Source organism: Chinchilla lanigera, unplaced genomic scaffold, assembly GCF_000276665.1.
Source record: "Chinchilla lanigera isolate Chin_1 unplaced genomic scaffold, ChiLan1.0 scaffold00001, whole genome shotgun sequence".
Classification (NCBI taxonomy): Eukaryota; Metazoa; Chordata; class Mammalia; order Rodentia; family Chinchillidae; genus Chinchilla; species Chinchilla lanigera.
In genome coordinates, this window is record NW_004955402.1 from 9,332,424 (window position 1) to 9,348,261 (window position 15,838).

The following is a 15,838-nucleotide window of genomic DNA, read 5'->3' on the forward strand; positions in this document are numbered from 1 at the left end:
AATATATATAAAATTGCAGAAAATGTATGTGTAGTTTCACAGATATAAAGCAAACACCTCTATACCATAACTCGGGCCCATAATTGTTTCACTTGCTGGCATTTGTATAGTTCCTATATAAGGCTTCTCTTCAACCCTTACTGTTTGAGATGGGGTTGAACTTTACATGATGAAGTAAGAGCAACTTTGAGAAAAATAACTTTTACAGGCAGTTCAGCAGAGTGGTTGAGTGTGCTGATTCTGGAGACACCTGCCTGAGTTTGTGCTCCGGTCTTACAGGTATGAGCTTGCACAAGCTGCCTACTCTGTTCTGTGTGTCATCTGAGAAATGAGAATAATTCTGCTGATCTGCAGTGGCTTCGACATAGGTTGTCCCCCAAAACAACTCATTTTGAAGTTTGATTCTCAATATCACATTATTACGGGCCAGGGATTTAGCTCAGTGGCACCGCACCTGCCTGGTAAGCACAAGGTCCTGAGTTTGATTCCCGGTACCAAAAAAAAAATCCCCAATGTCACATTATTGAGAGGTGGTGGGGCCTTTAAAAAGTGATTAGGGCAAGATAACCCACACCCAAATCCTAGCACTCTGGGAGTGCTGAGGCAGGAAGATCGTAAAGTGACTTAGTGAGACCCTCTCAAAAAAACAAAGGGGGGGGGGCTGGAGATGTAGCTCAGTGTGAAGGCCTAGGTTCAATCCCCAATACCATCAGAAAGGAAAAAAAAAAAGATTAGTTCTTGGGGGAGTGAGTTAGATCTGGAGAGACTAGCTGAAGCATCAGGAAAGCTGGTATTATCAAGCGAGCCTGGCACCTCCCCGCCTACCTACCCTTGGTCTCTTACATGCTTCCTTCCCACACATCTACTTTCCAGTCTCCTCCGTGCTCAGAGCAGCAAGTGCTGCTTGCCTAGGCGTGTGAATCAAATAAAGCTCTTTTCTTTGTAAATTATGCAGCCTCAGAGTTTTTTTCTTCCTTGTTTTGGTTGGAGATTGACTCCCTAAGGACCTCACACATGCCAAGATATTGCCTTACAGGGATATTCAGAGGATGATATGATCTGGTGTATAGAAAAAGTTCTTAAATAAAAAAAAAAAAAATTGAAAATGTTCTTAGAACATTGCCTGATGTGCACTTTAGTGATGATGATTATAAAGATGCATAGTTGAACAATATTTTATGTGGAGGCTTTCACATAGTGGTGCCTTGATAGCAATATAAGGAATTTTAAACCAGGCATAGTAGCACACCTATAATCTAAGCTATTAGAAAGGCTCAGGCGGGTAGATGACAAGTTTGAGACCAGCCTGAGTGATTTAACAAGAGCCTTTCTCAAAGTTTAAAAGAAGGCTATAAACCGGACATATGCTGCATGCCTATAATTCCAGCACTGGAGGGGCAGAGACCGTTATTTGAGTCCAGTTTGGGCTACATAGACCTTGTCTCACAAAAACAAGTAAATGGCTGGGGGTGTTGCTCAATGGTAGAACACTTGCCTGGCATGTGCAAGGCCCTGGATTCAATTCCTGGTGCCACACACAAAAAAATTTTAGATAAATTTGTTACTGTTATTCAGTAGAATGGGACAAAATTGAAGCACAGAAAAGGAAATACAATAATAAAAATAATATTGGCTATAGCTCTCTAAAGTTTGAAAAGCCTGCTAAAATTTTCTTAAAATATCATTCTTCATTGAGCCGTAAGTCTATATGTGTGAGCATGATTAAATGCACCAAATTCTTTTTTCCTTCTAGAATATGACAGTGGAATTGTAGAGTCACAGTCAGCAAGGGTGGGAAGAGTGTTGTTGGGTTTTTTTTTTGGGTTTTTTGTCTCTTTGAGACAGGGTCTCACTATGCAGTTCAGGCTGGCCTTGAGCTCACTTTGTAGCCCAGGCTGGTCTCAAACTCGCAAAGATTCTCCTGCATCAGCCTCCTGAGTGCTGGGATTACAGGCATGCGCCACGATGTCTGGCCCAGCTTTTTTTTTGAGACATGATCTCACTGTAGTTTAGACTGGCATTGAACTCACTAGCCTAGGCTGGCCTTGAACTCATGGCAGTCCTGTCTCATCCTCCCAAGTGCTGGGACGACAGGCATGTAGCACCACGCCCTGCTCAGGAACAGTGGCTTTCAAAACGCTTTAATTATTGTCTGTAGTAATGTACACATTTCACATCACGGCTTAAAATATTCATGCTTACATTGTGAACAGATTTATACCATGTCACACAATGGATATAAAACATGCATAATAACATTTAGCGCAGTGCCTCCAACTCTTCTCTATCCTATTTTTTGTGTTTTTAATGTTTGTGGCCTCCTAAGCTTTTCAAATCATGAATGGCCTACAACTTTGCAGGCTGCAAAAAGAGCAAAAGGTTGGATTACAGAATGTCACCGGCCAAATTGTCTAGAAGCAGAGCCTGAGATTCTAATGAGAGTGATTTCCCAAAGACTGTTCACATCTCTCTTTGAATGGCATGAGGAAAGCAAACTAGAGAAGAGGGAGAAGCTAAGCAAGGATGTGGTGGCCTCTCAGCCCCAGCTCGAGCTTACAGGGTGCTCTGGAGCACAGTAGCCAGGAGTGGGGTCCTTTGGGGAAGTTACAGAACAAGCCGTTAGCAGAGCAGGATCCCTGGGAATCAGGCAGGGCACCAACACATCTTGCTACACAAAATATTGTGTCTTTACTTCCTCTGCCCAGTGATTTTGGCATCCAAATCTGTTCATGAACCTCCAGTACTAACCTCATCAAGAATTGCTGTGGTGCATTTATATAACTAACGTGTATGTGTGTGGTGGTGGTAGTAGGTGCATGTCTCAGGAAAGTAAGGCACTATTTTATGCAAGAAAGGGTTTCATTTTATTTTGTTTGGAATGTTAGGGATCAGAACCAGGGCCTTGTACATGGTAGGCAAGTGCTCTACCACTGAGCTACACCCCCAGCTCAACAGGGTTCTTGATCAGATATGGGAGTCAGAGTCTGTGCAATTTAAGATGACGATATGTGTTTATGGGAAGATAAATATATAAAATGTGTTTTCAAGGTAACTCAACAGTTTATTGTATCAAAGACCAAGAGCTATAATTTACAGCTCTTACTCTGTAGGAATCTCTTTATTTATTTTTTTTCCGGTACCAGGAATTGAACTCATGACCTCACGCTTACCAGGCAGGCGCTGTGCTGCTGAGCTATATCCCCAGCCCTTTTAGGAATCTCTCTAGTCAGTTTACAGAGAAACATTTTAAGGTAGCTATTACTATTCCCATTTTATAGGTGAGAAAGCTGAGGCCTAGAAAGATTAAGGAACTTTTCCAAGCTTTTTCAGCTTTTCAGTTTCACAGTCAACTTTTGAACTCAAATTCCTTTTCACATAAGTCTTTGCTCTTAAAAATGACATTTTCCAGTTTTCTTCATGGTTACTTCAATCAGTTATGGCCCTGTAACTATGAGCAAAATTAGCTATCTCTGGATTAAAAAAGTATTTTTTGTTTTAAGTTCATTTTCTTTATAGTTTCTTGTTTCCTGAAGACCATGAACTGCATTAGATCAAGTCAGCCTGAATTCAGTCATAATGGAAATATGCACAGTAGCCCTCCCACTGGTTTTCACAATCAGATATACGTGATAAATAAACAGAAGCATCAAGGTGCACACATGGAATCTGTGTCCACTCTTGGGTCTCACCATTTCTTTTATGGGATGAAAGATGTCCTCAGCTTCTGGGAGCTGGTCTGCCAGTTCAGAAACCCAGCCGAACTGCTGTCTCATCATCTCCATCATATACGCAGTGTCTTCCAAGTGATACAGTGCCATCTGCACAACCTGGTCATATTGCTGATTGGATATATTGACCAGTCGAAGGGCTTCATTGAGTTCTCTGTGTAGGTCAGGCACATCAGGGCAGTCTAGCAAGGAGGAAATAACAGTAAAGAAAATGCTTGTGAAGCTAGGAGGTGGGTGGCGTGGCTTCAAACCCAGAGCTTGAAGCCCAGAGTTTATGCTTTTGCCAGCGTCAGTTTCACATAAGATCCAGTTTAAAGCACTGTTAATTACATGGCTTTATGTAACAGAAACTGGGCTGGAGATAGAACTATCATGTCTCACATGCCTGTCATCTATATTAAAGGAAAAGAAACATTACCAAAGCAGAATCCCTGTTACACTCCTTCCACATCCCAGCCCCTTGACACATCCTCAAAAGGAAACTACTGTTTTGAATTCAGGTGTATATGTCTAGACCTAGTAATTTTATGGGAAAAGAAGAAAAGACCCCTTATAGTGAATCCACTTAAAATTGGGACCAAAGATATATAGTAAATAGTGAAAAAAAAGAATTAGTGGTGTTTGGGAAAATATTTTGTCTTTTTCAACTATGAAATTATAATTATAGCTATATGCTTAGTCTTAGAACACAAATTTATCAAGCATTGATTGAAAAGGAAAAATTATTGTTTGGTAAGATGGATAAGAGTCATTTGTAATAGCAAAACTCAACACATTCCTCCCCGGCTTGACTCTTGGGACATGCAGTTTTTTGTTTGTTTGTTTGTCTTTTTGCAGGCTGGCCTTGAGCTCATTTCGTAGCCCAGGCTGGCCTCGAACTCCCAACAATCCTCCTGCCTCAGCCTCCTGAGTGCTGAGATTACAGGCATGCACCACCACGCCCGGCTAAAGGGACATGCAGTATTACTGGTGTTTCGAGCCACCCGGCAGCAAGACATATGAATTACGGCCCCATTGTGAATGTGTTAAAGACTTCAGCTAGAGTGGATAAACTCTTTGTGATATGTCTACATAGACCAACATACAACAGTGAGTTAATGAACTAGAGTAACACACACATGGCTAAATCTCACAAACTATAGTGAGTGAGAAGTTGAAAGACAATATTTATATTGTTAAACAATTACGCAGAACTTGGAAGTAAGGCACAAGAATAGCCATGTGTCTTTCAGTATTATACACTGTCTAAAGTGTCCACCCATAAATTTGTTTCTTTAGGGACATATCTTCTGCTGGATTTATTTTGTACTGTCCAGTAAGACCAGACTCTATGAAGTTACATGTAAATTACAGATTGGGAAGTTGTAAGTAATTTTTGCCCAGCAGGTATAGATTATCTTGGATTGATAGAAGAAATAACTGAAAAAGCCCCGTTTGTAATCAAAGCTTCTAATCCCAGCACTTGGGGGAGGCTGAGGCAGGAGAATCCTTGTGAGTTCAAGCCTGGCCTAGGCTACAAAGTAAGTTCAAGGCCAGCCTGAACTGCATAGCGAGACCCTGTCTCAAAAAGACAAAAAAAAAAAAAGTCCTTCCTTAGGGTTTTATTGAGATAAAATGCAAAATCCTAGGAATCAAAAACTTTTCTTGTTTTTTGTAAGGAAATTTGCATTCTAGACCTGTGGGTTTAGAGGAGTGATTTTAAATTAGGAAGATGGAGGAGGGGGGAGCAGAAAGGTGAAGAAATAGAGAAAGAGTTCATATATAGTTGGCCAGCTCTGGGAGAGAAAGGTCTACCTAGAGCTAGTGAAGGGGAGCCACTTTCCTTATTTAAATACGAATCAGGCAATTAACCCACCAACTGGAAAGGGCTAATGATACTTTCCAAGAAATATCTCACTTGGCTAAAAACTGATTTATTAAAGGGAAAGTTTTCTTTTATTGGTGGGTACCTGAAGGAAAGCAAGTGATTCCCCAGAGGAAGATACTGATCTCGGAAGAAATATTTCCTCAGGAACCCTGAGAAAATAATAACCTTACCTTCAGATAGGTAATCCTGGCATTTTTGGCATCTTTTGTGAAAGCTGAAGCATGCGGACAAATTCTGGCCAAGTTCTCCACACACTCCTCTGTCCTGCTCAGGTAATAGCTTTGAACTCAGGCCTCCCTGGTTGGCGCCTACAGGGAATGTAGCATTTGCACAGGAGGGTGATTAGAATATGCACTCTCAAGAAGTGGAGCTCGTCACTGATTTTTATTACTAGTGCTGTCAAAAATCTTTTTTCCTGTGCTTAAACAGAAGAACGCATGTTAGAGCAGTCGTTTGGTGGGACAATTTGACATCCATGAGAAAACTGCACATACCTGGAATCCAAGAATGTGGTTATTAGAAATTTATTACTAGTGCACACACAAACGTGTGCACACACACACAGTAGTGGACATGATTTCATTTTCTGCAAGAACTTTGAGGATTTCTTAACAGTATCTTTTGAAAGAAGGACTTGAGGTGAGGGAGGGCAGCTTTGGTTTGTTTCTTTGTACATTTAGATGATTTTTAACTTTAGTGTGTCTATTCTTGTCATTGTCATTATTATTTCTAATACCAATAGGGTAAGTAATTAGACTATTGTAAGGCACATTTTTCTTTGGACTTTTATTAAAAAAAAAAAAAAAACAACCTGTAGGATTAGGGCTTTAGCTCAATTGTAGAGCATTTGCCTAGCATGCATGAGACCCTGGGTTTGATTTCCAGCACTGCAAAAACAAAGCGCCCTTTAATAATTACTTAAAAATTTCAAAATTATAATTGGGAAATACATGAGAATATCGAAGATACTGGAAATATCTTAAACTGGGTGGTTGGCATTTATTTTATTACAGTACTATGCTTTTTGCATTATATATGCATATATGGTTAGGAAGAGTGTGTTTAAGATTTGGAAAATAAAGCAGATCAAATTCTGAGAAATTTTTATAGGAGAATTAAGAATAGATATAAAATGGAGAAGCTGCCACACCAAGTGACGAGGGGCTACTGTGTTAGGAACAATGGCAGGATCAGGACAGTTCTTCTGGCTCGATCTGGGACGCGGCTGGGGCCTTTGGGAAGAGAGCAGGCTGAAGAGAAGAGGTTCTGACAGAAGACTAGTGAACAACTGGCAGAGACATCACAAAGATGAGACCTATCATCATGAAAAGGAAACTGAGTGGATGGAGAAAGAAACTGAACGACATAAGCAGATCAAATAACTAAAACATGATTAAATGCTCATGTTCCCCATAGAACAGCATCTATCATTGCCCACATCTATGTAGACATAATTCTGTTCTAATTACTATTTGGTCTGTGTGCTGCCAACAGATAATAAATTGTCATCAGTGAAAAAAAAAGGCAGGCATGGTGGCACATGCTTGTAATCCCAGTACTCGGGAGGCTGAGGCAGGAGGAATCCTTGCAAGTTTGAGATCAGCCTGGGCTACAAAGTGATCTTAAGGCCAGCCTGAACTGCATAGCAAGACCCTGTCTCAAAAACACAGAAAGCAAAACAGAACAAAAAACTCATAGCTATCTTTCTGCTTCAGCCTCCTGAGTGCTTGGATCACAGGTGTGCACTACCACATCCAACTTAATTTTGGCTCTTAGAGTGATCTTGACCAATGGGACCCATCCATGATGGATTCCAGACACAGAGTACTCAGGGAGTGGTGACTGTTGTAATGACAGGAGGCACTGTGAGATTCCTATTGTGCTGTAACAAATTACCACAAATTCTTATCCTGCTGTTCTCTCAGAAGTCTAAGTGCGTCTCACTGACCTGACATGATAGTATCAGCAGGACTGGGCTTTGTGGTAGCTCTAGGGGAGAATCCATCTTCATACCATTCCAGCTTTGAGACACCACCTACATTCCTTGGCTCCTGGCCCCTTCCTCAGTCTTCAAAGCCACCAAAGCAGGGTGACATCCTTCTCCAGATGCTATCTCTAACTTGTTCTTTCTTCCTCTACTTTTAAGGACTCCGGTGATCACACTGAATGAATCCCCACAACTCAAAAAAATTTCCCTATTTTAGAGTCAACAGATTAGCAACCTTAATTTCATCTGTAATCTTACTTTCTCTTTGCCTTCTAACAGAGTCACAGGTTCAGGGATTCAGGAGTAGATGTCTGGGCTGCCTTTCTTCTGCCTAGGACAAAGGACAAAACTCAGAATGTCTCATTCTGCAGATTTTCTAGGGACAATGGACTTATTACTTATCACCTGTCCAGAAAAGTGACGGAAACCGTCCACCAGTGTCCTACAGCCCCTGCCTGATGGCTTGTGAGGAGTAAGCCACACTCACCCAGAATAAGGACCTCTCTGCTGCACTCACTGGGTGCTGTCTGGCTCAGGAAAGAATATAGTCATTGCTAAGTTTGCCCAGGCTGGGATTGAACCTGAAAACTCTCACTTTGGCCTCGTTGTTCTTATTTTTACCGTTGGCATTTACAGTGGTCCCTGAATATCCGGGTTATCACAGTGGTAGAGATGGTGGGGAATGGCAAAGCCAGGGGCACATGAGTCTGCTGAGTAGACGTGTGAAGGAGGACCTCGGGTAGGGAGGGTGGATTCCCCATTCTCAGTCAGTGGGGTGGGAGGGAGTTGCAGGGGTGGGAAGGTTATTTAGATTTGCATGTGCTTGAATCAGCCCTAATCCTGTGCAAGTTTAATGCAGCAACACGTGTCAGGGTGCTGAGGTATGAACGGATGGCACCACTGTGCTCTGATGAACATGTTCTGAACATTATTCTAGGACAAATGACATCAACTTGAAACATCAGGCAAAAGTCATTTGATGCCACCCCAGCATGGATTGATAGGTTTCATCTGCCCTGGTGCTTTCTCTGGAGTGTTGGATGAATTTGGAACCTCAGAGTGGAATAACAGACAAAACATGCGACTTCCAAGAAAGGTCCCCCAGCCTTGAAACAGGATCCAGCAGTTCCAGTAGGGATGGCCAGTGGGTCACAATCGGACTGGAAGGACTTGTTTCCTGGCTTCCGTTTCTGAGGCTGTGGGGTCAGCCCCTGCTCGATGGAGCCAATTGTGCAACACCATGGCCGTTTTGAGAATCTGATTCATGCGTTGCCAGCTACAGCTGACAGAGTGGGAAAGTGTCAGCTGGAGGAACCTATTTTATTCTCATCTCAGAGGGAGACAGAATAAAAAAAGGTAGAAAGGAGAAAAGGAAATCCTAACAATTATACTTCATAAAAGAACCGCAACTTCCAGGACACAGCCACAACTACCCAAGCCGTAAAATGATCGGACTAAGAACGTAAGGTGTAGGCACCTGGCAGGGTGTGTGTGTGTGTGGAGGCTGCGAGCAGGGCCCTGGCAAAGGGAGGTGCAGCGGCCGGAGGCTGAGCCAGAGAGGGGTCGGGAAGGTTCAGTGAAGGATGGACCTTAGTGACCAAGGCACACCTGGAGGCTCAGCAAACAAAGTCATTAGATTGGTGGGATTTCCTGAGAAGGAACGAGATATCCATACCCCTCTAAAGACTGTCTTTGCTGTGTTTATACTGATAATTTTAGCTATGCTGTCATTTCTGAATTATAAAAGCCTAAGCTGGGGGCCCCTGTGGGCAACATTTTTCCAGCCTCCTCCCAGGTTCATTTTCCTGGGGGCTGTTTGCCTGTGCTTTACAATAAAGGCTGCTTTCTGCTTTTGCTCTGGGATAAGTACTTAAAATCCTTTCTGGCATGTCCTGAAAATTCTTCTTCTGTGAAGGGCAAGCCTGCTATAGCAGGGTGAGTTGGATCCAGCCTGGTGACACGAGAAAAGGCCCATCTTCCACCTGGCACACTCTACAATTCTCATCTGATTTTTTTTTTAAGATAGGGTCTCGCTATGTAGCTCAGGCTGGCCATCAACTCACTATGTAGCCCAGGCTGGCCTCGAACTTATGGCAATCCTCCTGCCTCTGCCTCCCAAGTGCTGGGATTACAGGTGTGTGCCACCACACCTAGCCAACTCACTCCTGAAATACTTGTCCAACACACTCTAGAGAACCCCACCGCCAGGTGTGGTGGCACATGCCTGTAATACCAGCACCCAGGAGGCTGAGGCAGGAGGATCACGACAAGTTTGCAGCCAGCCTGGGTTACATAGTGAGTCCAGGGCTAGCCGGAACTACATAGTGAGGCCCTGTCTCAACAAATATGAAAAAGACACCCTCTGACTAGAAACAGAAAGCAGCTGTTTTTCCCACATGGAATATTATGGGGCATGATTGGTACTGGCAGTGGGCAGTTCTTACCCAGCCACTCTTGCCTTACTGCGGGGTATGCAGTTGAGCGTCGTCTGTGCTTAGGACACAAGGAATTCTAACAGTGACCCAGAGGAGGCCGTGGAGGGCCTGACCCAGTTACATGTGAGACCGGGCTTCACAGAGCCAGGACGTAAGGACCCTCGGCTGGCTTAAAGAACCTCTGTGGTGTTCAAGCAGACTGGACTGAGCACGTTTCCCTCAACGGCAGGGCAGGAGGGAACTGTGTTTTTCAAGTTCTCCCCTATTTGCTTTTTTCTTTTCCTCTCAGCTCTGAAAATTTGCTGTACAAAGAACAGCAGTCGTGCTCTGAGCAATGACGGGAGAGGGTCGATCTTGGGCAGACCTCAGAGCACTTCCTTTAGAAGGCTCTGAAACTGTGATTATCTGTAAACTGTCGCTTCAAGGAACCCCTGTCCGGTGACTCAGAGCCCTCCACTTCCAAAGCGAGGCAAAAGGTAGGGTGGACATCTAAGGAAAAGTAAGCGTGGGCACTGGCCTTGGTCTCGTTGCGGAGGGGCCTCCACCGCACGCAGGGTCCCGGTGAGCTGCTCGCGGACTCTTTCATAAACCGAGAGACCCGCGTTGCGGAGCAGCTGGAAGATGTCGGGAACCGCCCAGCCTTGCTCCGCGTCTGCCTTCTCGGCGGGATCTTGGTTCAAAGCTGGGAAAAAGTACAGCTCTGTCTCGTCAGTATCCGACACGAAATAGGACAGAAAAGCCTGGTCAAATTCTCGCTGCATCTGCGTGAAGACGTGGAAGCTCCTGTTGAAGAGAGACGCCACGTCCGCGGTCATCTGGCTGAACACGCGCTCCAGGTGCGACACCTCAGCATTGTCCTCGGTGGACTCCTCGCCGCCCGGCTCGCCGCTTCCGTCATCTTCCCGGGGAGGACGCAGAAACTGATAGAGCTTCCTGAAAAACTGCACCACCTGTGGGCGGGGTGGGAGAAAAAAACGGAATAAAAATCTCTTTCTGGACCTTTTTTTTTTTTTGAGACAGGGTCTCTCCAGGTACTTCAGACCAGCCTTGAGCTCTCTGTAGTCCAAGCTCGCCTCAAACTTGTGGCAATTCTCCTGCCTCAGCCTCTCAAGTGCTGTGATTACAAGTGTGTGCCACCATGCATAGCTCTGGATCATTTCTTTTTGCAAATTTTAAAGTCAGCTTACAGTCATTATCCTAAATCAAGAAGAATTTCAGGCAAGATGGGAAAAAGTAAATATCCTTTTTTTGGGGGGTTGAGGGTTGCGGGTAGGGTCTCCCTAAGGAGTTTAGGCTGGCCTTGAACTCACTTTGTAGCCCAGCCTGACCTCCAGGCAATCCTCCTGCTTCAGCTTCCCAAGTGCTGGGATTACAGTCATGCATACCACGCCTAGCTCAATGTTGAGACACTACAGTATCAACATTCTTGTACCTGGCTTGGCTTTGATTGTGGAAATAGATATGCAATCCTGCTAGTTCACATTTGCCAGGAGCATCTAAAAAGGCCTAATTTTCAATATAGTTATCAAGCTGTAGTCTCATGTACTGGTGGTAGTTGGCTTTCCTTGCCTGTAGGGCACATGGAAATTGCCTGAAACCGAAAAGTAGGATTAGCTTTTTTAATATCTTTAGGGGAATGCCATTGTTGTCTATCCAGTGGTGGCGAACCCACGGCACACGCACCACAGCACGGTGTCTTCATTAGCAGTATATTCTCCTAGTTCTCATCTCTTAAATCAGTCTGTGGGAAGGAAAACATCTACACATCAACACTGAATTATAGATACCAGCTACAGTTCGGTAGGTTACTTAGGGATGGATACATATTAGCAGCAATCAAAGGCCTTCTTGTTATAGTGAAAGGAATGAAGCTTCAATTGTAGAATTTTGGGGCCCATCCAGGTGGATTTTTCAGCAGTCACACTATGCTGTTTTTCATCCATGTGACACCCAAGTCTGGGGAGACCATAGCGGCTCCTACAGGATAATGATATGGACGTATTGATTGTTATTAATTATTGAACATTACTGCAGTAGCATCATCTCTCTGCTATTCAAAATCTTCTCCAGGAATTTTTAGAGGACCTGTGACTTTCTCAGCAAATAATCTGGAGGGGTGGCCTGTCCCACTATCTGCCAGCTGTTGTTTACTTGACTCCGTCCATAAAAACAGAGTTGTAATACTGGGTGGGGTGGTGCACGCCTAGAGTCTGAGCAGTCCCATGGCTGAGACCGAGGGTTATTTGAGGACAGGAGCTTGGGGCCAGCCTGGACAATTTAGCAAGATCCTGTCTTTAGAAAAGAAAAAAGCCATGGGCTGGGAATGTAGCTCAGCAGCATAAGCACTTGCTTGGCAAGCCTGAGGTCATGAATTCAATTCCTGGTACCAAAAAAAAAAAAAAAGAAGCCAGAACTTAAAGCCCCAAGATATTTGCAGAACCAGGTACAGTAGCACATCTGCAATTCCAGCGTTCAGGAGGCTGAGGCAGGGGTGATCACTACGAGTTTGAGACCAGCCGGAACTATACAGAGAGACCCTGTCTCCAAAAAAAATTTTTCCATAAGGTCACAAAACTGGCCCCAAATCTGACTTCCAGCCCATGTTCTTCCCTGCGTTTCTGGTATTTTAGGGAATGACAGCAACTCTACAAACACAGATGCAGTTAACAGTGGAGGCAAATTAACTTGGCACATTCTGTATCCTGGGGGTGGCTCCTTTGTAATTGAGTAGGGCAGTGCCAAGCCAGCACCTTCTCTGACTGCTGCACACACAAATATGGACAGTGAAATTCCACTCCGCTTCATACAGCTCACTCCTTGGAGGAGGAAAATCCAGGCCAGTGGGGGCCTTTCATGGGGCAGAGCTCGTCTTATCCAGGTCACCACCCTCTGTGACTCCCTCTGCCCCCCACACAGCCAGCGGCGATGAGAAAGGGCCAGTCCTGTAGGACACACTGGGGTAGACAGGTGCGGGTGTGTCCGACGTGTGCCTGTGCCACACTTAAGCGTGCACGTGGGGGGGTCAGGAAGCAGAGGCGCTCTTCACATAGGTGGCCTGGGGGAGAATGATCGATGAAGCAGGTTGAAATCAGAGACTGTAAATCTGTGACTGGGCATGCAGGGCAGCAAGCATTTATTGGATGTCTTCAGTGTTCAAGTGAAGACAAGTAGGGTACGATCCCTGATCCCTGCCCTCCAAGAGCTTACAGTCTGGTGGGACCATGTTCATGAGTAACACATACAAGGCTGAAGGTCACAGGGTAATTCTGAGAAAGACACACGGTGTCATTCAAAGGAGGGTAAAAAACAGATGCTGAGGTGTAAATTATACATACACAGTACACAAGTGTTCGCATTTGGTTCTAAATTGCAAAAGGGTAAAGTCAGATCAGACATCTCTATTCTGACTATTAATATAAATTAATTAAAAGGTGAAGCTGATGGAGATGCCTTATGAACTTTTGAGCACTCTGGTCTTCTTACCGTATTTTTCACAGATGACCAAGCAGGTTGGCAGGTGGTATAAAACTGCATGCAGTTACTTTCCAGGCAAGCCCTGCACTCATCCCAGGAACCTGCCAGAGACGCTTGGCATAAGCTTTCTTCCTCTTCCAGATGTTCGTGAACTTCATTCATAAGTTTCAGGGCCTCCTAATTAAAAAGTAGAAACAGAAATCCTTTTTCCATTCTGTGATTCCATCTGGACTTTAGTTGACTTCATGCTTTCAAAAATGTATTTGGCCTGGTGTGGTGGCGCACGCCTGTAATCCCAGCATTCGGGAGGCTGAGGCAGGGAGATCACTGCGAGTTCGAAACAGCCTAGGCTACAAAGTGAGCTCAGGACCAGCCTGCACTGCAGAGCAAGACCCTGTCTCAAAACAGACCAAAAAAAAAAAGAGTATTCTAAACTACTATCTTTCTCCTTCAGGCCTCCAGTGACTGACAAATCTGTTCTAGTGCCTTCTGCTTCAGTTAAGCAAAGGCCACTGATGGAGTCATCTTGAAGCCAGAATCTTATCGATCTGTTCATTTGTTTGACAAGTATTTATTGAGTGTTTGTGATGGACATTAGACTAGATGTGGGAGAGCCAGTCCCAAAGATGCACCCTTATCTGTGGATCCACTGTGATCCACCTTTTAACTTATCTCTTGCATGTCTCTCCTGGGCTTTAGGGCTTATGGTGGTGGTGGGTTTTTTTGGGGGGGTTGCCTTTTTGAGACAGGGTTTCACTATGCAGTTCAGGCTGACCTTAAACTCACTTTGTAGCCCAGGCTGGCCTTGAACTCTCAGCAATCCTCCTGCCTCAGCCTCCTGAGTGCTGGGATTACAGGCGTGCGCCACCACGCCCAGCCTGGTGGTGGTGTTTTATCACTTTCAGTTTTGCTCCTTTAAACTGATGTGTTTTTAAATACTGCAGGAAAATGCAAGGCTTATATATCACCGTGTGTCTGCATTCTAAGAGCAGACCTACTGTCCCCACTGAGCAGCTTCCTTCTCCGGTCTGTGTCCCGAGCACTCCCCCTTGTGGTGCTGGCTGGACACGGCCAGGTGGAGCCAGCAGCCTTGGCACCTGGACCTGAGAGCCTCAGCCCTGCCCTCGAGGTCCCCACGGGCTGGCACACGGCACAGTAAGCCCCCACCTCGACCCGCAGGCTCTCTGCAAATGTGGGCTTCTAAGGCCGCTCTGCATGCCTGACCTGGAGTTGAGCGGTGAGGGTGGAGGTGTGCAATGCCCCTGTCCCTAAGAAGACAGCCTCGGGCTCGCTGTGTCTCCTTTGCACGAAAAGTGCAAGCAGGAGAAAAGTTTCTGTATCTGAAGCCAATTTACTGTGCTGTTTCTTTTTCATTGGAAAAGAAAAAGAAATGACCCCTTTTCTGGCCTACGAAGCCTGCAGTGCTCCACAGCTCTGTCTTCTAGGTCTTCTCTGCCCCGGGGCGGGTGTGTCAGCTGCCCTCATTGCAGAGTTCTGGTGCTGGGCCACGAGCGCGTGCTGTGATTGAAGGCCTTAGCCTGCCATATGCACACGGTGACCCACATGGGTGTGTGTGTGTGTGTGTGTGTGTGTGTGTGTGTGTGTGTTGGGCTTTGCGGAACAATACTGGAATCCTACATCTTCTTAAGCATGGTTGTTTCTCCTGGATTTTCTCAGTCAGGTGCACTTTTCAGTATTCTGCTGGTGTCCCCTTCAGTCCATACGCTAGAACTCCCAGTTCTGAACCACACTCACCCTGTATCCTTGGCCAAATGACTTGCTAGAGCTAAGCCTCCATCCTCATCAGCAAATCTGATGGCTTTTGCATTAAGTAAAATAAAAGAAGCCTGTCACTGAGCGGCACTGCTGTCGTTGGTGAGCCTCAGACCGACTTCCTCATTCCACTTCGAAGCATAACCAAGGCTGCGGACCAGACCACACTTCCCGAGTTTTAGAAGTGAAACATTGCCACAGTGAGGTCATCTTTGGTCTAAGGATGTCTTGTCCGTGCCTTCTGCTTCCCTAACGATTGGACGGACTTCACGCTCTGTCCCTGTCCTTCACGGCTCATCCAAATGCCACAGGAACTTGGCATGGGGGCAGGTCACTATGGGCTGCCCTGGGGTTTCCTCTGTAAGCAAAAGCAAGTCTCAGATGTTGCTGATACATATTAACGGGCAGAGGACCAGGCGGGGCACCCTGATGCTGCTGGGACACCGGGATACTGCGGCTGGGTGGCGGTCAGAGCCGGAAACTGGGTATGCCCACCTGCTCTGCTGGGGATTGAGCCCAAGGCCTCGAGCATGCTGGGCAAGCACTCAACTTGTGAAGAGCACCCCCAACATCT

General features: G+C 45.3%; 1 protein-coding gene across 5 annotated transcripts in view; it reads right to left on the reverse strand.

Annotated features, from left to right (window-relative positions):
• Clul1 (clusterin-like 1 (retinal)) overlaps window positions 1–15,838 on the reverse strand; it is a 48,716-nt gene that overhangs the window by 19,781 nt on the left and 13,097 nt on the right. For 4 of the 5 annotated variants that reach the window (XM_005372676.2, XM_005372675.2, XM_005372679.2 and 1 more), the window contains exons 4-7: window positions 13,501–13,668; window positions 10,535–10,967; window positions 5,766–5,903; window positions 3,690–3,910 (exon numbers count right to left, since the gene is read on the reverse strand). In XM_005372676.2, coding sequence (XP_005372733.1) covers window positions 3,690–3,910; window positions 5,766–5,903; window positions 10,535–10,967; window positions 13,501–13,668 — 960 coding nt within the window. The remainder of the gene's footprint in view (window positions 1–3,689; window positions 3,911–5,765; window positions 5,904–10,534; window positions 10,968–13,500; window positions 13,669–15,838) is intronic. The other variant, XM_005372680.2, reaches the window with a different exon arrangement.